General features: G+C 40.2%; 2 protein-coding genes across 2 annotated transcripts; both read right to left on the bottom strand.

The window, feature by feature from the left end:
- Positions 1-7,713: 7,713 nt before the first annotated feature.
- Positions 7,714-14,473, bottom strand: si:ch211-229d2.5 (zona pellucida-like domain-containing protein 1). The gene is made up of 10 exons (XM_010743369.3): positions 14,377-14,473; positions 13,801-14,021; positions 12,592-12,776; positions 12,427-12,499; positions 11,310-11,407; positions 9,436-9,516; positions 8,978-9,146; positions 8,771-8,873; positions 8,456-8,479; positions 7,714-8,293 (listed from the first exon to the last, which is right to left on the bottom strand). Exons 1-10 carry the CDS (start codon positions 14,471-14,473, stop codon positions 8,157-8,159), a joined length of 1,188 nt encoding a protein of 395 aa, XP_010741671.3. The 3' UTR covers positions 7,714-8,156.
- A 2,736-nt stretch (positions 14,474-17,209) lies between these two features.
- zpld1b (zona pellucida-like domain containing 1b) lies at positions 17,210-22,628 on the bottom strand. Its single transcript, XM_010743368.3, has 10 exons — positions 22,459-22,628; positions 20,903-21,123; positions 20,602-20,783; positions 20,132-20,204; positions 19,556-19,653; positions 19,156-19,236; positions 18,785-18,956; positions 18,592-18,700; positions 17,575-17,604; positions 17,210-17,382 (listed from the first exon to the last, which is right to left on the bottom strand). The coding sequence occupies exons 1-10, from the start codon at positions 22,595-22,597 to the stop codon at positions 17,210-17,212; spliced, it is 1,278 nt and encodes a 425-aa protein (XP_010741670.3). The 5' UTR covers positions 22,598-22,628.
- Between the last annotated feature and the right edge of the window lie 1,704 nt (positions 22,629-24,332).

Below are 24,332 nucleotides of genomic sequence, written 5' to 3'. Positions count from 1 at the left end.
CAACTTGACTTAAAGACATAATCTCACCTTCAACTCTTACGCAGATGACAGAGCTGTTTCTTTTTGTCCAAATAACAGAGAAACACAGTTGAAGATCTCCTTTGCTGTCTCCATGACCTTTAATATTGGATGAATAAAGACAAATGTGAGCTCCTCATTGTTGGACACGACAATAATATTGCCACTTTTAGCCACAAATAGTGATAAGGCTCTAAGGAGCTGGGTGCACCACTTTACTCCAAACTGAAATATCTCAACAACTATTGGATGGTTTGCCATGTAATTTGATTTAGACATTCGTGGTCCCCAGTGGATGAAGCATGCAGACTTTCCTCTTGTATCTCATATGCAAACACAGACCAGGACACTGTATCAGTTTAACATAGTTTATAGAAACACCAAGGAGAAGTTGCAGGTATGTGATTCAGTGGTGAGGGTGTCCATGGTGGTGACAGAAATCTGATTTGACTCTGACCAGGTTTTCCTGGAGCACAGGGAAAGAAATCACGGTTAGACAACAATCACAGGAGAGCAAAGTGACAAAAGAGCTGGCAAACGGGACGATCTGGCAGACTCTGGGAAGAAGAGCCGATCTTTTATACTGCAGCAATTCAATCAGGCAGGTGAGAGAGAGATTGGAGGCCACGCCCAAACACACACACACACACACACACACACACACACACACACACACACACACACACACACACAAAGAGACAGACAACACAGATAAAAACACCAGGGAAAGAAAAAACGGCATATGGATGTGGAGAATCTGGTCCATTTTCAACATCCTGTGCAGACTTCTGCTCATAAATACAGACAAAAGGGAAACTATTTAAGTATGTAGCCTACTTACTCATGGACATCACTCACAACAAAAGGAAAATGTGCTAAAATCTGACTAAATGAACAGAGTCTGCTGGACAAAACACACTGTTTCTGAAACATTCCTGGTAGGTCACGTGGTGAACGGGCCAAGACTGCGTCACAGAGCCGTGCCTGGTGGGATTGAGGGGTTAAAGTTCTCAGACTCAATGCGATTCTCGATAAGACTCTGGGTTCAGTGCTCTTTGTTCAACATGTCAAAACATTGTGGTGCAGCTCAAACATTTAAAGAGCGACGCTTCTTCCTAATTTTGCGACGTTAACACATTTTTATCTGCTTAAAACTTGGAAAGTGTTAGATCTGCTGCCATCACATCTCTTTTTATTTAACAGAAGCTTTGTGTTTGTCAAAATGTTTGAGCAAGGTCTTTAACATCATCAAGCGGTGTAGCGCTGGCACTGTGTCTTTTTCCCTTTTAGGGCAGATATTGATTACTTTCAAAGCACGTCTAAGTTTTTCCTCAAGCTATGACCCTAACCTTTAAACTACCCATTATATATTGTGTATACTCCGAGTCACTCACATGGGGGGAGTTTCCGTCAGTCATCCTGATGACTCAAATGAAGACTTGTGCACTCCTCAACTCTATGGACACATTTCCTCTAAGTTTTATATTTATAGTCTGTGATTTTATTTAATCACTTATTTCTTTCCTTCCTTTATTATCCCTCCCTGTCTCTTATCACGCTGTGCCTTTTATGTCTTTATATAAATGTATAATTCAAAATGTCAGATTTTATACACAATCTGACTTCCACTTAAAATAAAAATATTCCTTTTTTTTTATAGACAGTGTATGTAAATGTATGATATGGATGATGAATCAAAAAAGATGCTTTCTTTTCTTGGTTTTGAAATATTCTCCAGCACCCACAGAAACAAAGCATCTCAGGAGGGCTCTCAAAAACATCACACAGTGATGCTGCCATGCGGCAATAAATAAAATGACGACACCATACATGACTCAGTGTACAGAGCCGGAGATAATAAACCAGTCGAAAAACCATTGCCACATCACAACAATGCCCCGGCTTTTCTAGGACTCCTTTTTCGCAAAAGGCCTCCTCAGCTGTACATTATTGATGGGGCTTAAATTGAATGTGCCTTTGTTCCCCCATCGATGGACACAAGGCGTGTGTCTCCCTTACATGGTTGGTGAGTAGTGATGAGTGGCGGCGGTGGTGGTAGCGGGGGGAAGGGAGAGCAAGGGATGGGTGACTCACCCCGTCCCATCATGCAGCAGGCGATTCATCCATCACGTTAAGAGGTGCCGCATCAATCATTAACAAGTAGCCCCCTGTTGAAAGGATGATGGACAGCTTGACAAATAAGTTAAGATGAAGTGGGACAAGGTGATGCTGGCCTTTTTCACTTCTCAGGCAATTTATTCAAGACACAACAATGGAATATCCAAATGCAAGGCAATGAAATGATCCTGAATAGAAATTGCCATAATTCTTAAAAGGAAGAAAATAATGGATAATGGGTCCTCTCTCTCAGAGAGAGCTTTAAACTCGGACTGCAGACGCTTCCAGGACTTCTGAAGTGCAGAGACAACATTTTATACTTTTCTCATGGGTGGCCAGCTCTTCTTAGAGAAATTCCAGGCTTTTTTTTTTGTTTTGTTTTGTTTTTTCAGGACTCATCCAGGTGTGAGGGATGCATACTCTGATAAGTCTGGATGTCCTGGAAAAACCTTTGAGAGGATTTCAACTGCAGATACAGAGAACAACTGGAGCCGTTCATCCAGAATAGGATTATTCCCCCTTTTTGAAGGATTTGACATTTTAGCTGTCTTTATTCTGAAGACCAAACTCTTAAGTCTGTTTGTCCACCGCCAGCATACCAAAGACATGCACCTACTTGTAATTTTACCTGATGTCTTCGGTAATCAGGTGCTAAGGATGCAGACAACAGTAGATCAAATGTCAGGGAATCATCACTAAACTCTGCAGTTCAAACACAGCAGTTTAGCATTTTTTTAGCTCTTTGTTTTGGCTTTTACATCCCGAAACTTACTGGTTTGGTGTCACCTTTCTCGTCTGTGTTATTTTCATCCGCAGCAGGCAGCTGTTGATAAGGAAGAAGGTTCTGGTAAACTAACAATACCTCTCAGTAGATGGCAATATTAGCAGCTGGTGATCATCTAGCAGCTAAAGAGAATATATGAATATGAATATATGACTCTAATGCCCCATGAAAAAGCTCCCTTTTGCAAACATTTGAACTTTATTAGGTGATAATACATTAGAGCTTATTGCACTGTCCCCAGGTGGTCAGATGCAGGTTTAAATATTGAAGGATCAGACCTTTTTATTGCCACAAATCCAAAGAAAAAAACAAAAACCAACAATGAGCCATTCTGTATGTGGCCTCAAGCCTACTGATTCCTACTGGAGACAAAATATTTTAAAAGGCAGGTCATCAATATTATGCTTTTATTCTTTGAAAAAAAGGAAAAATAATTCCCTTAACAGTTGGAAGCTGCATTTTTTAAGCGAAAATAGTGAGTGTTATTAAGAGCAGCAGGAGGCGCTGGCTCAAAATAAACTACAGTGTTCATAATAATGAAGGATCGTGTCACCCAGTGCAGCGGTGGAGCTCACTGATGTGTTTTGCTCTGTGGCATAGAGGAATAAGAGTCTATATCAGGCTTTGGCAAACAGACACTTATTAAGAACAGTTCAAAGTTGATTTAGTCTTTTCATGAGATGTGTTTATTTATTGATTGATTTATTGGCCACATTTCTAATCAGAAGATGAGCTGAGTCAGTTTACTTTCCATCCCTTTAAATTACAGTCTGCCAGTCAAGTCTTTCTTTCCTTTTTATTAGTCTGAATCTCCACGGCAATTTATTTATTTAAAAATCTGCTAATTAAAGGTTCAAGCCATCCTATTCACACGTTGCACATAACCCTTAAAGCTACACGTCAGTCATGCTGTCTTCACCACAGGCTCTGATATTCTTCACTTTCTTGTTTTTGTCTGAACATTTCGCAGTGATTGGAGATAATCTTCCCTTGTAAGACATTTACGGTCAAGCGGGCACCAGCATAGAAAGTTTGTTGAATTTATCTCTCAACACGCCCTGAAGGCTTTACAATGTGTTCTGGTGTACATTCAGCCCCCTTCATTCTTCTCTCAACACTAATTGGACCCATAATAATTCACACACACTCCACGACTGTGCACCGATGCTACACTTATACATGGGCATATGTCGCATCCATATTGTAGCACACAAACACCAGATGCTGACTGGGGAAACCTTGTCAAGTCCTTGTTGAAATCAAAGGAAGGATATTTGGAGGGGAGGAGGAGGGGGTTTCTGACAGCTCAACTATACTTAACTTTGGATTTTCTAATGTGGGTAAAAAAGGAATACTTTGACATTTTTTGGAAATGTCCTTACTGGCTTTCTTGGCCAGAGTTTGGAGAGGGTTTTTTTTAAGTTAGCACAAAGATGGGGAAAGCGGGGACACCTAGTCTGGCATTTGCTGCACGCATGCTGTATGTGATAGACATTACCAAACCGTGTTAACAAGGCTACTTGCGAGCATTGGCCATAATAATATGAGTTGTGATACAACAACATAACACTGTATCCATTAAATCCTACTCATTAGGCACCAATCAGATCTGATCGTTCACTTATAATTACAACAGAGAACATAATTACACTAATTGGGTGTTGACATGCATGGTTTGAAATTTAGGGGAACACACTCAGACGCTTTCTAGCTCAGAGTTATATAACAAGATCAAGACCACTCCCTTCATCCATTAACTGCAAAGCTAAACGCAGGAAACAGTAAGCTAAGCTCAAAATAATAAGACAAGGAAACCAAAATCTCCTCCGATACCGGAAGCTCGACAATTCACTTGTTTTGCTTTCTTGCAGAGAGTTAGATTATAAAATAGACACCACTGTCATATTTATTTGTTTGTCAAAGCTAACAGAAAAATAAAGGTTATTTTAGCTTTTAGAAAAAAAGTTCGCCTGGCTTGGTGCAAAGTTAAGAAAATCTGCTTAAACTCACTAATTTGTATTCTTGCTTAGAGCTGATGCTATTAGACGGTTATCTTAGCAGGGTGGAAAGAGAAAAAACGGCCACCCTGGCTCAGTCTGAAAGTACACCTCTAAAACTTTTAACACATTTAGTTTTTTATTGAAAAGGGTCACAGTTTGTGAAGTAGTCCTATAATTAGGAACCATTAGAGGTCTGCTGTTGGGCAGATTTTGTCACCTCTAGACAAAGCCAGGCTGGCTGCTTTCAGTCATTATATGAAGCTAAGCTACAGCTAAAAGTCGCCGTAGTAACACTGCAGTGTTAAATACTTGATTGTGATTTATATTTTATGTTATTTCTGTATAGCAGACTATAAATAACCAATATGTTATGACATGCACGTTGACATCGCTCTTCTTATCTTATCTACAACTAGGCAACAAACTAAATAACTGTCTTTCCAAAAATGTTGAATTATTCCCTTGAAGGTGTGCGGGATGTATCTAAGAACCGGTGTCCAGTTTTTACTCTGATATGACGTGAACATGACATTACACTTCGCCCACGGTTTCTCAGCCTCTCTGTCTCATTACCAAAGGTTAATGGAACAGTTGGACCTTTCAGCGTGACTTTGCCTGCTCGGCGGTCCCAACGAGGTCCAACCTTTGCAAAGTTTCTCACATTTACACGTCTTAAACCCATCCCAGCCTGATTTTTTTTAGGAACATTAGCACATCACATCGGGCCATTAGCATGACTCTGACACTGTTTATTCAAATTTATCATATTCCATGAGGCTTCATGTTCTTATGCCTGCCCTAAATACAACCGGTCCATCAATTTTTCATGATTGTGCTGTCTACTAAACCTAATGTATAGCCTACAGACAGACTCATATGCATATTAATTAGAATAGAAATGACAGGACAATTATTCTTTCAGCTGAGCACAAAACCCACCAAAACGTTAAGGCCACATCCCCACTGAGATTCCTCGTCTTTTGCAGATAATAGTCTGAAATAAACAGCAACTTTTGACAGCAGCAACACAAGTGCTGCTTACAAAGATGCATCACAGCATGAGTTGACTTTAAATATGGTCGGATATAATAAACATGCACTGTCAAGAGAAAAAAAAATAAGCAGCAAGTGCACAACAAATTTCTAGCTGCTCTCCACTGTGGTCCCCCCACAGCTATTAACATTATAGAGGGCAAAGCCGCTGGATGCAAAGGTTAATGTCCACACCATTAGAGAGTGACAGAGCATGCGTTTATCCCTGTTGGTTTAATTAAATTACCGGGGAACTCATAAAAGGGGGATTTATCCTGAACCTTAGTTGCAACAGTCCTAATGGACCAGTACCTCCCAGCTCAGCTGTTTTACCCCCATCACGTTTCCAAGTGGGTCGTCTTGTCACAGAGTTTGTCATGGCCTACTTAACAATACAGCACAGTGTAATTAGATCATTTGTCAAGCCAGCTGATTGCCTTGCTTGTTCTTTTTATGGTGTACAGGAGAAAGCGTCTCGCTTTTCACCGGGTCACTCTGGAAAACCCATCGATCTTACCCTCCCACGGCCACATACTGTAAACTGGAAATATGGGCAGCTTGTGACCTTTCCTGGACCTTCATAAAGCTAACATGAAGAGAGAGGAAGCTTGTGTTGTAGCTCGGGAGCAATAAAACATATTCAATCCTTGTTGTGGACAGGTTGGAGTTGGACAACCCTTCAAAAAAAAAAAAAAAAAAAAAAAAAAGCGGGATTAAAAAAATGGTGGATTAGACACCCTCTAGTGGAGGATCATTACAAAAACATCACAACCTCAACACAAGCTTTCTTTTATTCTCTGTGCTGCCAAAGCAAAGCACAAGCCTTACACTGAGAGAAACTCCAAACAGTATGAATTTGAAATCCTAATTCATATTGAACAGCTCCACTTTTTGTACAATCCACATCCCTCTGGTTATAAAAAAGCATATAAGCGTGCGTGTGCGCCAATTATACTCAGTATGATGAATTAATCCTTTTCATTTCTTTTAAATTCCCGCACTGCTCTGAAGATAAACCAAAACTTTCTTGTATGTCAGGAACGGTGAAATAATGCACTCTTAACGTTATGTAGCTCACAGCATGCAGCAGAGGTGAGTGTCTGCTGCCAGAAGACGCAGTCGCTTGTTTCATATCTTGCAAGCTTTAATGGTGATAATAATGCATGTGTGACATGAAAAAAAAGCACAAATATACTCAGCAGCAGTCGTTCACTTTGTGGAAATATACAAACTTTTTGCGTGAGAGGTTGCCACAGTAGATTACACATTATTACAAGTATGAAAAACTCCCCTGATACAATGCAGGCTTGAATGCATAATTCAAACAAGCAAATAAATAACTAAATTCACCCGCTCGCCCTCTGGGTATCATTTCATGTGATACCTTTGGGTTTCTGTGTGAGCAACAGAATGCAGGATAATGACTTATTTTGCATCTAGTATTTAATTAACTACACATGCGTTTCTACATATAACATGCAACACGTTATTACAAGCAGTGCAGTCCACCGTCTGTGTCATTCATGTTCATGATTCATGCACAGAGGTAGATATTTATTTATGCACTGTATGCGAAATAAACAAAATGTACTTGACTCTGACTGACTGACAGTGAACCAAATGTAAAAAAAATGTTGCCATCATCTCTTGACGTGACCTCGCTTCTAATTTATAGGAAGAGTTTGATATTGTGGAAAATACATTTATTCGCTGTCTTGCCTGGCTCTGACAAAAAGTAAATTCCCCTTGCTGCACATCTAAAACACTTGTTTGTATGTTGTCTGTTGTGATTATAAGTGAAAGATCAGATTTGGTTGGTGTCTGTGAACCAAGTGGCATTATGTGTCAGACTATTTCTTTGCCAGGTGCACTCAGTAAACTTCAGGAGAAAGCGAATAAGTGTATTTCCCAAAATGTTGAACTATTCCTTTAAGATGAGAACTGAATTTGTTTCTTTCTTTCTTTCTTTCTTAGCATGCAGTGCATCATGATAGGTGCATTATTCAGACTTCACCTTTCATAACTTCTAACAGTCTGTGAAGGATTGCAAAGAAACAGTAAGTGCTCCAATCAATAGTTTGATTCAGCAGCGTCCTACATACATACACTGTGCACCTCCACCAGTATGTGAATGTCACCCTGTCAAACTCATTCTGTCATTTAAGCCTGTGCCAACATCCGTTCATCAACATTATGGGCTGCCGCTAGGTTAGCCGCTTCAGTTTTCGATAGAAAGATGCAGCCATCAAAATGGCTCCCACCCCTATCACAGCGAGGACAGCCACGGCAATTCCCAGGCCAACAGACGCGCCCTTGCCGTCAGACCGGCCACCAGACAGCGCTGTGCACAAATGAGAGTGACACCATTATGGGATGTTTAATTTCCAGCAGACAACAGAGGACATTATGAGTTGCTGCAGATAAGAAATGCTTCTTCATTTCTGGAGGAGTCTTTGTGAATGGCTGTTCTCATGATAGTCAAGTTAATAAATAACATACTCACCCTGCTCATTGGGGGGAAGGGCTGCTGGAAAGACAAGAAGAGTCAGTGTTTAATTCACGAGGGAGATTATTATAATTAAAATACTGCATTTGTCAGTATATTGGAAAATAAATTAAATTACAGAAAATAAAGGCTGGAGAGAAAAGTGAGAAAATTTGCATGTTTAATGAAAAAAGCATTTCGATAAACCTTTTTGCATTTTTGCAAGTGATTTTATGCATTAAAACTTTGTGAATGTTGGTAATTTGCAACATGTTCTATCTATAATCCAGCAGCTAAAAAATCAGTAAAAGATAGACACAAAAAAAAACATACAGTTCTCTGCCTGGGCCTTTATGGGCACTGTGAGCACAGACGGCCCTATGGCGCCCTCCTGGATCACCGTGGTCTCCGCACTCCTCCTCTTCCTGTTGCATTGCTGTGGATCAAACCAGACAGAGAAAGAGAGACAGACACGGGTTCATGATCCGACTGGTGGAATTGGTGGTATTTCTGCTTGAAATGCGCGGGGCGACTTCTTACCTTGAAGGTGCTGCAGGTGCTGCGCTCGCAGAGTCGGGTGATGCAGTGCAGATAGTAGGTGGAGATGGTCTCATTCTGCTGCTCGGAGAAGCGGAACGCCGGGAAGTAGAAGCGGGCCTTTTGGCTATCTCCGTTCTCCAGCATGGTGGTGAGATGATCTTTGGAGCACCTTTCAATACAAGGCGAACCTCACAAGTGCAACATTTGCACATCACACGGCACAGGCAGTGTATTAATGATAGAAAGGCAGAGAGTCAAACTCAAGACTAGGGCTCCCTTTGGATTTAGAGGAAGAGAAGAAAACCTGTAGATACAGTATGTGTGAAAAAAGCTGGACTGCTGAACCGAGAGACAGAACCCATTATCTATTCTTGAGAGTGTGAGAAATCCAGTTACAATTAGTAGGCGGTTCACACTTTTTGTCACAGAATCTGTTTGGGTGTTTTTTTGTGACTTACGAGACAAACAGATTGAAGAAGGTGGAGTTGTAGGGATGCTGATCCACCGAGGCGTAGCACCGGTCAAGAAGAACAAAGTACCTGTAGGGAAACAATTTCAGCACAGAGTCAGAGACTCCAAGTCACAGGTGGAATCCTCAAATTTACAATCTATCGAGAGAGAGTGATGTGGTGGGAGACTAGGAGAGAGGGAAAAACGTCCAGGATCTGTATTTATCAAACTGCTTAAAGTTTTTAACCTCACAAACTTAAGAATAAAACTATTTGTCACAACTAAAAAGCACTTTTAAGTTGGTTAAGAGTTTCCCCCAGATGATGCAGCACTGGCACAGACGTGTGCACACACCTGCTGAGACCTGTTTTGGAATAAAAGCACAAAATCACAACAGGGAAGGTTGAATTTTTTTTCTTCAGGTGTGCAAACAACAAGAACAAAGCCGCCATTGTCGCCACTTGTAAATGTGGTGCTAAGCTCTCTTTGTGTTTTCTCTAACGCTGTCATCTAAGAGCAGCAGGATTTCTTTCCTGCTCCACTTTGATTTGATCTTTTTGTTTCCATTTTATTATTATTTCTTCTGTATTTTGCTATCTTAATTGTTACTGGAGATATTAATGATTTTATGTCTTGTGAGGAAATCTGGTGGACTCCATGGTGGATATAAAAGGCTCATTCTAAGGTGACAAAAACAGTAATGGAAACATACTTATGTGCATATCCATTTCTGCTATGTTCTGTCAATGGTGCGCCCTAAATGTTACACACTGGAGCTTCAAGTAAAAAGGAGTAAAAATATTGTGGATCCTACTGAAGAAAAAGCACATAAGTGTCAAACTGTACTTAAAGTCTGTGTAAAGTAAGTAAATGTGTTCTGAGTTTGTCAGACCAAAGAATTTAGTGTTATTAACCACCCAGCCAAATTTATGTTTATGAAATTAGGTGTCAAAAGCTCCAGGACTGTGGGGGCGTGTCCGCTGAATGTGCTGAAGCCACGCCCAGTTGTGGGAGCAGTCAAGCAGCCGTTTTGAACGACTGAAACGTGTCATATGAGTTCAGAAAATGACATGAATAACTTTGAAACACTCTGAGCAAGATGAATTAATGTCTATCTCTCTGCTATGGGTGCGGGGGTTTGCTCAGGGTGGCCTCAGCGTGTCATCGAGCCACCCACTGTTTTAACCTCCAACTCCACATTTAAGTATATATCAAAGTCTTTTCACATGTTTTCAGCAGCTATTTTCCAACGTATTCAACGTGTTTTGAAAGAAATCTCAGAATTGCCTTCACACAGACTTTAAAGTAAAAGTAAAAAATACTGATTCTGCAGAAATGACCCCTGTGATTGATGGACCCTTCATGGGTCACAAAATACATCTGAGAGGTGATAAGAAGATTAACTGGGCAGGAAAGAAGAAAAAAAAAACTGCTCCACAAATTTGGATTTCTTTGTTGGACGTTTATCTGACCTTTATTCTTTTAATGAAATGTTACCTCTTTGGGCTGCAAACTGCAATTTGAATTAAACCATGTGAATAGTTTGAAGCAGTTTCATGGAACCGTGCAGACATCTGTAAAGTGACAGGTTGCTCAACTAGACACTGCTGTTTTATAAGAAGTCATCAGCCAAAAATCATGGGGACCATCTGGTTCACATCTGGTCCTTTAATGATGTACTGTCATAAGGCGATGTGAGGGTTTTGTACATAAAATCATTCAGAAGTTGTTAGAAATGCAGCAGTATAATCGTAAAAAGTATCTCAAAATTGTACAATACTTGATTAATTATTCATAGATGCTGATAAATAGTGGTCCAGGTCTGAACCAGACAAAGAAAAAGCTTCATATATATACTTCATATAACGTTAATGGTTCTTACTGGGATGTCAGGTTGGATGCAACCACCTGCACGTAGATGTTTGTTCGCAGTTCGACCCCGAGACGGGGCATGATGAGTGGCACGGTGTAATTTATATCCTGGCAAAAGAATGTAAATGTAAATGTAAATGTACTTTATTTATACAGCCCTTTACAACAGTCCTTTCGGTGTACCAAAGTGCTTTACAGTAGACAATAAATAACGAGAACAATAGGTAAAAAACAAACAAAATAAAAACAATAAAATGCAACAAAATCGAATAAGAAATGATAAAAGTGTCATCATACTACTGGGTGTTAAAAGCCATCCTAAATAAGTGGGTTTTTAGCTTGGATTTAAAAAGGCCCAGATCAGAAACGAGACGCATCTCGACGGGGAGCTTATTCCAGAGCCTGGGGGCGGCAACAGAAAACGCTCGGTCACCCCAGTGTTTATATTTTGACCTGGGCACTTCCAGCGACAGTTGATCTTTGGACCTCAGCGCTCTAGCAGGATTGTGGACAGTTAAAAGCTCAGATAAATATGAAGGGGCGAGGCCGTTAAGAGCTTTAAAAACAAATGTTAAAAGTTTAAAATCAATTCTATAAAGGACAGGAAGCCAATGAAGGGATTTAAGAACAGGAGTGATGTGCGCACGTTTGCTGGTGTCAGTTAAAAGACGGGCAGCAGCGTTTTGCACGACTTGAAGTTGACTGAGGGATGCCTGGGAGACGCCAACATAAAGTGCATTACAATAATCTAACCTAGAGCTTATTAAAGCATGGATGGCTTTCTCTAGGTCGTGACGGCTTAAAAACATTTTTACTTTGGCCAGGAGACGCAACTGAAAGAAACTAGTCCTAACAACGTTGTTGATATGTTTGTCAAACCTGAGGTGACTGTCGAAGGTCACTCCCAGGTTTCTGACGGTTGAATTCAGCTTAGAGGACAGGGTGCCGAGGCCAGCCGTCGCAGTATTCCCAAATACAATACACTCAGTTTTGTCATCGTTTTGTCAAAAGAAGACAAGGTAAACATTACAGTATACAAGCTCTTAAGATTCTGGGGTTACAGTTTATGTCTGTGCCAGGTGGAAATTAAGGTGTGTATCATGTGTGAGAAGGGTGTAAGATGGCACCTTGTACAAGGACATGCTGAGGGTACTGATGAAGCTCCCATTGTTGTCCTTCAAAGCAATGGAGGAGGATGACCTGTGAGGAAGAAAGGAATGAGATCACGCCTTGCACGCAAGTGAAATGTTAGAAGTGTTCATGTATTTTTGAACCCACATATTGTAACTTACACATCCACCTGGGTGTTGTTAATGAGGTACTCCAGAGGATAGGCACACGAATAGTAATACTTGAGTTCTGCGTTGTAGGTGATCGTCCCGATGGTTGGGTCGAAGGATCTGACCACCCCGCTGACGTTGACTGTCTGGATGTTGGAGAAGTCTGAGAATATTCCCGTCCCTGGTGCGCTCGTGGTCTGAGGAATTATTGAACAGAAACATGATTATTTAAGAAATGTTGAAACATAAATGTCGGCCGAGGTGATGAAATCAGAGCGAGAAAGCAGAACAACTTTCTCATTCTCCTCAGAAAAGGAGACTGATGGGATTGCGTGTGTGTTACGTTAAGTCAATAGCAAACTGATTCACCTCATGCATGTCTGGATGAAATTCTCTTATTTATACCCTGAGTGCTTTCCCCTTTTTACGCCTTCTTACCAGGCCCAAAACACAGCACTCATATACCCTCTTACATTCCTGTTTCTGCTCTAACCCTCCTCAGCTAAAGGTTAACAAGTCCCAGGGTAACCGTGCTTATGACTTTAAGGGAACTTTAAGTACATGGTGAGAAATCTGAGGCTTAAATTAAGTTTCTACTTTAGGGTAAAAAGTTTTTCCTTTTAATGTAAAGAAGAGACTTGGATTTCCATGTGCCCGAGCTCAGGCATTGATTGGCACAGCTTACTATGCTTTTCTTAGATTCATGAAGTAAATCATGAAGACTCACCACTGTGAAAAGCAGTCTGGTTTAGCAACTTACAGGTGCACCCACTGGTATATTTTCATATTCAAGGAGATTCTTGGGTTGCCTCTATCTTATCTATGTACTTCTATTTCTCTGAGGTTTGATGGACAGTACTCGTTGCCATCAAGAGATTTTTATGTTATTTAAACCAAATGTTCATACAGAAATTTGGAAGAGGGTGTTTGCATACTCTGCACCTTCGGATCAAGATCTGATTTGAATGCTTTTAAATTGATTTTGAAAGACCTGAAGACAGAACCATTAGGATGTTATTGCTTAAACTGATATATTGGATTCACAGCTTCTCCTACACTTTTTTATTTTTCTGAGATATTCTGAGATAGTCTTATACTGTCTGCCTGTGAGGGCATCCTTGAAATAGAGATTTTTAGACTCAGTGGGATATTTCCTGGTTGAATAAAGGTTCAATAAAAAAAACAATATAAATCAGGACACTTCACTGATGCAATACTCACCAAGAAGTTACTCCCACAGGCGTTTCCTTCTCTGATGGGGAAGCTGAATCTCGCCACAGGAGGCGTCACAGAGGTGTCCAGCGTCCCCTGACAGGCCGCATTGTTCCAGATGTGGTTGAGGATCAGTAAACTCGTGTTGTACCCGGTGTAGATAACCGGGCAGATTTGGATGGCCAGTTCAATGGCAGATGTGCCACATACCACAGAGATATCAGAGTATTCTGACAGTGGTAAGACAACAGTGTTACTGAAAGACTCACTCATTCATTCAAATGTAATTATTGTGCATGTATGAACAACTATCATATAATTTCAAAAGCATTTAAATATTACAAATATATGCTCTAAATATCTTGATAAAATATGTAGTTAACAAAGTTGCACAAGAAGAACCACAGTTAATAAAATGCTAAATATTTCATACAATCGTACAATTAACATCCTTCCACTGTGTTAATTAAATATCTGAAGACACAATCAATATGACATCCCTAAAGGTCTGAATCTGAACTAAAATCAATACGACATCTTCATTTCAAAACGGAAATGTGAGCCTGAAGGTCACAGCAATCTTACCTGGTCGTCTGGCGTACGTTCCACAGTCAGATTGGGTGAGGGCCTCTCGGCCCGCAATACACAGGGAGGTCAGGATGAGGAAGTTGAATAAAGCCATCTCACTGTTTTGCCCTCTGTGGAAAAACTGAGGCAAACACACAGATGTCAAACACAGAAAAATCCTAATAAATCCAGCACAATGCAGAAGAAAACGTCTGTAAGTCCAGTGAGGCGATTTTTCTAACAACAAAGGTCCAAATTTAGACGTTTAATCCAGAGCTGTCAATGTTTGTTTTAGCCTGAATCTTACCTCTTCAGTCTTTTTGCTGGTTTCAGATGAAAGGGCAGTGGGCTGTTTTATATATGGTGAACATGACCATCCTGGTCACAATACTGTTTTAGGATTGGATGAAAACAGGGTCATTGCCACTTTGGTGGGGCTTCCTCAGTTTTTCTTACACAATTCACTTTTTGTGGTGGAGGTACTTTGGTACCTCTCCTGGAGGCAAAGGATGAAACCCAACACAGTCTCCTTCAAAGCTACATGCTTTAACAATGTCCACCGTTCTTTGTGACTGCTAATATGAAACTTAATAAAGTATAAGTATGTATGGTTTCTATTCAGCTGGGGCCTCACACATAATAAAGGAAAGAGGACCTGTTGTCTTCTGAGGTGTTCTGTGGTTTAATGTGACCTGAATGATTATTAATTTGACAAATTAATGCACAAAAGGCTTTATATATGACGGCTTTAGATGCTCATAATTACTGTATGTGACAACAAATATACTGACAGTGTGACCGATATTTTTCATGTTCAAGCCTTGTGAAATCCTTATTTTTGCAATGTAATTAGCGCAGGTTTTAAACACTTAAACACTGTTCGTTCTCATGAGTCAAGGTGCAAATTCTCACATATTTGGAACATCGTTAGCTGAAGAAAAATAACTTGAAGGACAGTTTAGTAACCTGATCTTGTCAGTTGAGCCACCTGGGAAGAGAACGTTCAGGTCAGGGTCAAGTTGGAGGATGGGTGTCTACGTCAATCTTTTGTCAAGCCACACCATCAAATAACAGGACAGGTTGTTATTGTCATGACGTGCACACTTGAACATGCTAAAGTCCTTCTGTCCCCCTCACCCACACACACACACCCTCATGTCTTCCTCAGGGTCTTTAAAGAAGTGTGTTTTCTTTGGCCGTGACTCACCTGCTTCAACATTCAAAGCCAAATCCCTGCCTCATTTCCATTTTGGGTGGAGGGTTTAATCAATTATCGGCGAAAGTAAACCGAGAGGGTGGATGATAACACTTATTCCTCTCATTTCAGTTATCTGTGGTCATTGTGGACACTGAATACATCACAAAATGCCTGTTGAAATGAAGGATTAAAGTGATAAAGAGCAGTGAATGCAGCAAAGCCGTGCGGGTCACAAAAAGAGCCGCAGAGTCAGACACGTGAGACGCAGCTGTCGCCAACAGACATTTATATAGGTCATCGCAAAAGAAAATCAATACGGTAAAAAATTGAAAGATTAATTCTGGCAACCATCAAATGAGCTCTGGCAGTGCATGGTATTTTCCTGAAGATTGGACACACATGAGGTCATGACATTTTGGACACTTTCACAGAGATGTGCCAATATTGAACAGTAAAATTCTCCGATCATCATACGTTAGACGAATCAAAGAGGAAATGCCATGAAACCTACTGTAGCTAAAGAATTATTTATTACCCTGATTACATGTGTCGTGTAGGGAGCTGCAGTAATTTGTGGGTTGTGTTTCCTGACACTGAAAAAACTGACCAAAGCCAGGCTGTAAAAAGTAATTTAAGAACACTCAACAAAGCCAAAATCACTAAATTTGGAAACACATTAAGCCTTTTTTGTATAGATTTATTTATTTGAATCCATGTCTGGTCTTGACGTGTGAGCTAAGCAGTTCATTCTTGATCTTGGAAACAGCAGCTGACAAACAATCTCAACTCAAGGTCTACTTATATTTGCCACAATTCTTGTAGTTTCAAAAATATGACATGGTCTTCAAATTGTCAAAGCTCCCAAGTGAGTAACCTTGAGATGAGATTGTTGTTCAAATGATTATTTACAGGAAAAGATCAACATGGAGCTTTCTTGTTGGCACTTCGATCAGAACTTATTATCAATTACCTTAGAGGTTTAGAGGTTCTGGTAGGCTAGCTGTTTCCCTTTGTTTCCAGTCATTATGCTAAGCTATGCTAACCACTGGGGGTTGTTAGCCAGCATATAGACACCAAAAAAAAAAAAGTTAAATAAGACATGAAAGTGTCATTAATCTTTAATAACCTCACTCTTAGTTTATTTGTTTGTTTTAATAAAATTTGACAAAACAACAAAAAAGTTTTTTTTGTAAAGCTAGATTCAATTTTCAGTTCAGTTCAGTTTTATTTATATAGATCCAAATCACAACAGAAGTTATCTCATGACACTTTCCATAGAGCAGACTAAGACTCAAGGACAAAACCACGAGCGACGGTGGAGAGGAAAAACTAAACTGAAGAAGTTTTAATGATGTCCCGGTTCACGTCAAAGAAAGAAGGGGAAAGCTACACACTCATATTTCTGATGCAGTCTTTTTATTACACGTTCTAAAGATGAACATTTTCTCCATATGCATCAGAGTTATGAGTGAAAAGCTTCTGTAAACACTGCAAGTGATCGAACAAAAAGACGACAACAGACAACAAGAAATGAGGTACTGAAGGCAGTAAATACACAACACCTGAAACAATAAACACATTTAATAATGTGTGTACAAAGTAAAGCGCACATGCACATGTACATGCTCAGTTTGCTTACGCCTGTGCACATATTCATTTAAAGCTGGGGTTCCAGACACCTGAGGCTGTGGTCGATGGGAGGCGGGACCTCTGCAGGAGGTGCAGCGACAGCAGGAAGAAGCCCACGCTGACCCCGCCCAGGATGACCACGCCTGATATCAGAGCACTGGTCACTGGGTTCATTGGCTGGGAGGGGTCACCAGATGCTGGAGGGTAGTTGAAGAAAAGCAGACACTTGAAACAGGTATGTTCCTTGACATGAGCTTAACGTGACCTGACTTTGCTTCTTTTTCTTTCAGGAAGAGGAGCGGCCGATGGCCTTGCTGTCTAACCCAGGACTCAGTCATGAGAGGTATTTTGAACCTTTCTAGGTTTTCTAACATTGCATAGGAGCTTACCGATTTGGGAGTTGTTGACAGGAGTTTCATCTGAAAAATAATTTCAAAGTGTTTATTAGAATAAATTTACAGATACCGATAGCTCTGTGGATGATCTATCGATCTATATTTGAAGGAATATTCTGACATTTTGAGAAAAATGCTTTCCTCACCCAAACATATTTATTTAAATATGAAGTTAGAGGCAGGTCAGCCTGGATCTGTTCGAAGTTAACGAAATCTGTCTATCAGCACTTCTAAAGCTCACTGGATAACTTGTTATATTAGGTTTGTTCAATTTGTTGTTCAACAAGTTTTACTGAAGACATTGCACAAAACTATTTATTTGACCTGGCTAGCTGTTTTCCCCAGTCTGCATGCTGACCGTCTACTAGCTCTCTGAAAAAAGCTCTTTTCACCTCTGAACTCTTTTCACCTGTTGCCACCTCTTTTGCTTTCTTGCCGTGAGCTAAAGAAAAATATTCCACTCTCCAAGCAGAGCTGGCATGGTGCTGTCCAAAGGCACTCTTCTTCATCTTCATCTTGTGGCTGCATCAAACCAAGAAGCCACACCCAACTCTGCATGGAGATCTGCATGTTTGATTGGGCATAAGCTTCATGATGCAACCTTCTCCATTCATACAAGCTTTAGGCCGGCAACTATAAATGCACTATAATTGTGCATCCCCGGTCGATGGGGAGTAACCATGTCATGCCCAAGGGCCCTTTGACATGTGGACAGGAGGACCTGTAGACGGCCCGCTATACTACTTGAGCCACAGTTGCAATACCTTAGGACAGAGCCAAAGGTACTCTAAAGCTCAGTAATTAACACATTACATCTCGCTTGGTAATTTTGTGCCACAAATGTAAATTTTATCTGCAGTTTTGTGGGAAATTATAAATATTGTTTATAATTTGTACTATTCATTTATATTTCATATGTACGGATATGTATGTAGTATCGGTCTTATGAATGAAAGTGAAAAACATTTCCCAAAATGTCAGACTTTTCCTCAGTTGGTTTATTGCTCGTACCACTCCTGGTGATGATTGGTCCAGCAGTGATGACGGCGTTCCCAGATGCTGATGGTGGTGGAGAATCAATGCTCTCCCCTTCATCTCGCCTGCGCCGTCGCCCACAAATCTGGCAATCACATCATCGGGATTTCAGTCCACACTGAAGTTAGGAATATGTACATATGAGTCACACTCTGATTTTTACACTTACTGGTATGAGCATGATGCAGTCATCTGCTCGGCACAGCTTGGTGACGCAGTGCAAAAACACAGTCGACATCTTCTGGTGTCTGTGTTTAACAAAACGGAAAACCTCGAAGGAAAAACGTCCCATCTGACTCTTCCCATTCTCGAAAACTGTCGTCTGTGGGTCTTTGTAGCAGCTGTCTCAAACACACAGATACACACATATGTACGTGCAGATTTGATGACTAGATGTAAGCTTAAAGACTCATTTATAAGAGGGAGGAGGGGGTAGTATTCATTTGGGATAAGCCGCTTGAAGAGCCTGAATAGATAATGACTCCCTTTTGTCGTTTATCAAGTCATCATCTTGAGGCAGTAAAAAAAAAGCTTGATTACCCAAAGAAAAGGTCATAGCGGAGTTCATCATTAGGATTCCCTGAGGGGGTTGTGTAACAGTAGTCCATCAAGATGTTCCACCTGCAGAGGGACAAAACTTTTAGAGGGGATGGTGGATAGGGATCTAACTGCACATGGGAAAGTGAGTCTTTATCTGCTGCAGTCTGGCGCCTTCACGTGCATAATAACATAATGGTGTAATGAATGCAGGCAAGTCATAGAAAAAAGGACTAAATCTGTAAAAAAAAAAATAATAATGGTGGGAAAGATGATGTGATTGTCACAAATGTCATGTCATGTAATGGCAAAATGTCTAGGCTAGGTGAGTAATATTTCTGCAACGATATATCACGTCTGAAAATCAATCTTCAGGAGTGAATAATTGGATGTTATCCGGTACCGTTTGTCTAAGTTTGTGGCTTTCACTGCGGCGAATACTCTGGTTTTCAGAGCCAGTCCAGCCATTGGAATAGAGAGAGGTTGGTTGTACGTTGAATCCTGTATAAGAAGTGGAGAGAAAAAGTTTTCCAATCAAAATATGAAGCTGGAAAACATAATGCTGGAGATATTCTATATTTTTGTTATTGTCAATAAATCCCTCGACAGGACCAACAGTGTGTCTAACCTTGCCAGCCTTTGTGGCTCAGTAGAATAGTGCATTTCTTTGTTGGGGACTATTTTCAGCGACAGATTAATACACATTTGGCGCTCTAGTGAGCGTTATTGTTGTGGTATTGAGTCCTTGTAATGAAATCGTCACCTTGCGATGGGGTTTGTTGACATTAAGAAAAAATATGAAATATCACAGGACATATGAGGATAAAATCTGGTGATGTTTCACTTAGCCTCTCCTCGCTGACTTTTAAAAACTTTTCATTACAAAATATCTGACACCTCACAGTTCAAAGGCTTAAGAGTTCATGCGTTGCAATAGAAATTATTGTATATATTAAATTGAACGCGGCTGTGTACTCACATTGTACAGGAACATACTCAACGTGCTCACAAATGTACCGTTGCTGTCCTTGACAGATACAGCCGCAGAGGAGCTGTGAAGGGATGCAACACATTTATTTCACTGCTATTTACTCATCTTTTGTGGGTGTCTACTTAATAAACACATTTTTCAAAGCTATGTTTTTATGTAGCACAATTAAGCTATAATGCATTGTTTATTTATGTGACAGTTTAGAGGAATGTATGCAGGCCAATTAGCCTCCAAGAAAATATGCATATTCTTAAATAAATGGTTCTCAGACTACCATAAGACACAAGCGCACTCAGGCTTTTAAATGAGGCACATAATTGTCGTCACAGAACAATAAACAAATCTTAATTAACTCTTAATTAAATGAATAAATCTTCTCAACAAACCCACGGAGAAACTCTTGAAAGGTCATGGTTTCTTTTCAACAGAGAGAGAATTTTTTTTTGGCAGCAACTTACGACGCCAGCTGTGAGTTATTGACCAGGTACTCCAGCGGATAGCTGCAGCTGAATTTATACAGCAAACCAGGCAGGTAGCTGATTATAGTCGGTGGGTCAGGGGTGTCGATATAGCCCGAGACATTCCCAATTTGTACCAGAGACATGTTCCCATAGGCATTGGCCCCGTAGGCTGTGCTGACCTGCAGAGAGAAACATCTCAGCCTTGTCACTTTGCTTTCCCCTCGAGTCAATAAACAACACGATGAAGTTGCTTATTGACGATATTAAAACCATGTTCCTGTGTTGGTGCATTCTTTACCACCAGGCTGTTACCGCAGGCCTCCAGAGTGCTGAGACTGATGCTGAACAGGACCGCGGTGGGGAAGGTGTTATTGTTGATGAAGCCCCTGCACTGAGCATCACTGTGGTGACCATTGAGGGCCAAATCTGCGTCGGTGTATCCGGAAAAGAGCACTGGGCAGAAGTTGATCTTTAAGGTGATGGTCTGAACACCACAGTACACACTGATGTCACGCTCGCCTGGTGAAACAGAGAGGAAGGGAAGGTTAAGAACAGCTTTTACACTTGGTGGGCTACAATCACAGGGCTTGTTTCACAAAAGCACAATTGTTTCTGTCACTCATTTCAAATATATATTCAGAAACCTAAATGGCTCATGCCTAGTCCACAAGTATATAGTGTTGGTTTTGATTGGTGAAACATGTCAAAATGAATGTGAAAAGAAATATATTAAATTTGAAATGTAACTGTAAAATGTTGCAAATCACAGATGAAATTCTGGTGAAACCGGCCCCTTGTCCTTGACACTCAGAGCACTGCATCCCACCAGTATTTATCTGACATCTCAGGTGTAAAATAGTCCCTATTATGCAATACTCTTGCATCATGAAGACCAGGATTTAAAAAAAACAAACAAACAAAAAAACTTAGATATTGTGGTTTCAAAAAAGTTAATTGTAAACGCTGCTGCAAAGGTGAGATATCAAAAAAGAGGTCTTTCACTTTCAAATGTGAATTTTCAAATCAATATCAGACGACTAACAGAGCTCAGAGCTGAAATCACACAAATTACAGAAGCGTCAATAAAACAGTTTTCAATCACATTTTATTTTATGGCTCACAGTACGTGACATAGTTACTTCAAAGTTTTCTCCATAATGAGTTCATGCTGTTTTACTGATTGCATATCAGACACATAAGCAGAATTTTAGGTACCAAAAATAAAGTGTCTAGGTATTTCAATTACTTTACTTTTTTCTTTTTTTTACATTTTATATTTAATGTTTTATTCTTTCCAATTTCTCATAAAATAATCAGTAAATTTCCAAACATGAAGTTTGTTTTAAATCTACTTTTCATGTTGCAACGAATGAGTTCACAGAAAATAGACTTAGAAGACTTGGACTGTTCTGGTAGTGTATACTATACTATATATTTATTTTGAAAGTACTTCAGGAAAACTTTCCATTTCCATTATCTTACTATACTGATAATTTTTTTTTTTTTTTTTTAGCAATTAACACATTATAATTATTAAAAAGCATTAAAGCATTAAAAGCAGATATAAAAACGTTTTTAACATTTATTAAATTACTACTCTCCCTTTAAAACTCCTCATATGAATCCATAACTGGTGTATAAACATGAATACTTGCAGTATAACATAGCAGTAATCATACATAATAAATGAAGTAGTTATACACCTGTTGGGTCATAGAGGAGATACAATTGTTGACATATTGAAAATGTCATTATATTGCGTTATAAAGCATGTATTAAAGTTGTGCCTGTACCTGTAGGCAGAATAACAGAAGCATGTGTGAGCTGTAAACATGTTAGGTGGAGTATTCTCACCAGGAAACCTGCTGTGGTAACTGGCGTCACAGTTGTACCCATTGAACTGCGTGGAGACTGAAACGGCGTTACTGATCAGCAGCAAGATGAAGCACATTCGTGTCATTTCAGCACTCGAGAAAGGTTTGCCCGCTGTCATCTTCAGAAGGTCAACATTGCATTAACCACATTCCTCAGGTACGTGTTAAAAAACAACACTTATCTCAAAATTAGATGTTCAAAAAACAATGCTCGTCTGCCTCGGGTTGTTTCCTCGACTGTTGCACGCTCTGACCTCTATCACAGTAGTACAACCTTCTCTCCCCAGGTCCCCTAATCCGTCTTATCCTGCTCCCTCTGCCCTCTTTTACTTCAGATGCTCATGTTGGCCCAAAACCTCTATTACCCAACCCCTTTTAAACTGAGGTCACCCCTCTTTCTAGCTCATTTCATCCCACTCCCTTCTGTCTACCCCCACTTCTCTTTTTTCTACACCTGTTTACCTGTTTTCTGTCTCTTTCAAAGTAATTGGTTGGGACCCCTCATCCCCTGGTTGGTGACAAGAGAAAACTGTGGCATATAGTTTTGGGTGGCATCAAGGACCTAAACTAAACACAGCTTTTACGTGTATCTGTTGTGTGTGCACAGATGAAAAAGATAGAGTGGCTCATTATCCGAACACTTCAACAAAAAACCTCGCTGCAATGCAGAACATGGGAAATTCCGTCTGATCTGAATGGCCTGGACAAATCTTTTCACAGCGCCCAGAAACCTGAGCGTCCTCGAAGGGTTCCCACTCGTCTCTCCTCAGTCTGATCTTCGTCTGTCAGCTCACACAAACGGTGGGCCTCAGCAGGGGAGGCTCATCCAGGGAATTAAGCTGTCATCGGCTGCTACTGCGGCCCACATTCACATGAACATAAAAGTCAACTCACGGTCTGATGCAGGGCTGTGTGTGGGTAATTGTGATGCACAAGGCATCACTTAGAGTAAAGGCATTCAGTGGTGTGTACAGCTCCAGCGCGGTGTGCTCGGAGTTGCAGAGTGAAAAGTGGAATCTGTTTTTACGCTTTGTTTCTCTGCCTCGAGATAACCCGCTCACCTTAGGTTTTACTGCAGACCATGTAACAAAACAATATTAACATGTCGACTGTGTAGAAGAAAGACTTTCTTCTGTTCTTTGACCTTTAAACTGATATATAAAAAGCTAAACAGGTAGAATTTCTCCTACTGTCAAATAATACCAAAACCAACCGGTCACAGTGCAAACCTAACATAAATCTTTAAAAACAACCCACAAATATTAAGTTTAATTTTTTAAAGGGCTCAAACTTTTCTTGAAACAGCTGGACACTGTAGTTTTTTTGCAAACAGGAGTAAATTATATAAGGAGTACGGTTTAGACCTCCTTGTCTCTACAGTATGTGCCCTGTGATAAGCTGGCAACTTGTCCAGGGTGTACCAAGCCTTTCGCCCAAAGTCAACTGGGATAGACTCCAACCCCACCGTGACCCTGATGAGGATAATGGGTGGATGGATGGTTTAGACCTCCTTTATATGGAAAGTGTCATGAGATAACTTCTGTTATGGTTTGGCACTTTGTGGTAGTTACTTAAAATAAACTACAGTGCTCATCTTAATGAAGGAACATTTCACCCAGTGCAATAAAAACTGAGCTCAATGGCGGTGGCAAGAGGTATAATCCATACCAGGAGAGTAAATTCATTGTAGGTTTTTCAAGAAATTTGAAAATGGTCATAAAAAGCACTTAGAATAAATCCAGCCTTAACCTTTAAAATACCACTTTTGATTAAAATGTTGTATGTTATAAAAGAATGAGAAGATTAAAAGCAAAGCACCAAGAAGACTGAAAATGAATCCAATCTTCTGACTCA

Source organism: Larimichthys crocea, chromosome VII (assembly GCF_000972845.2).
Source record: "Larimichthys crocea isolate SSNF chromosome VII, L_crocea_2.0, whole genome shotgun sequence".
Classification (NCBI taxonomy): Eukaryota; Metazoa; Chordata; class Actinopteri; family Sciaenidae; genus Larimichthys; species Larimichthys crocea.
The sequence above is the reverse complement of the archived record's forward strand: the minus strand, read 5'-3'. Positions and strand labels throughout refer to the sequence as shown.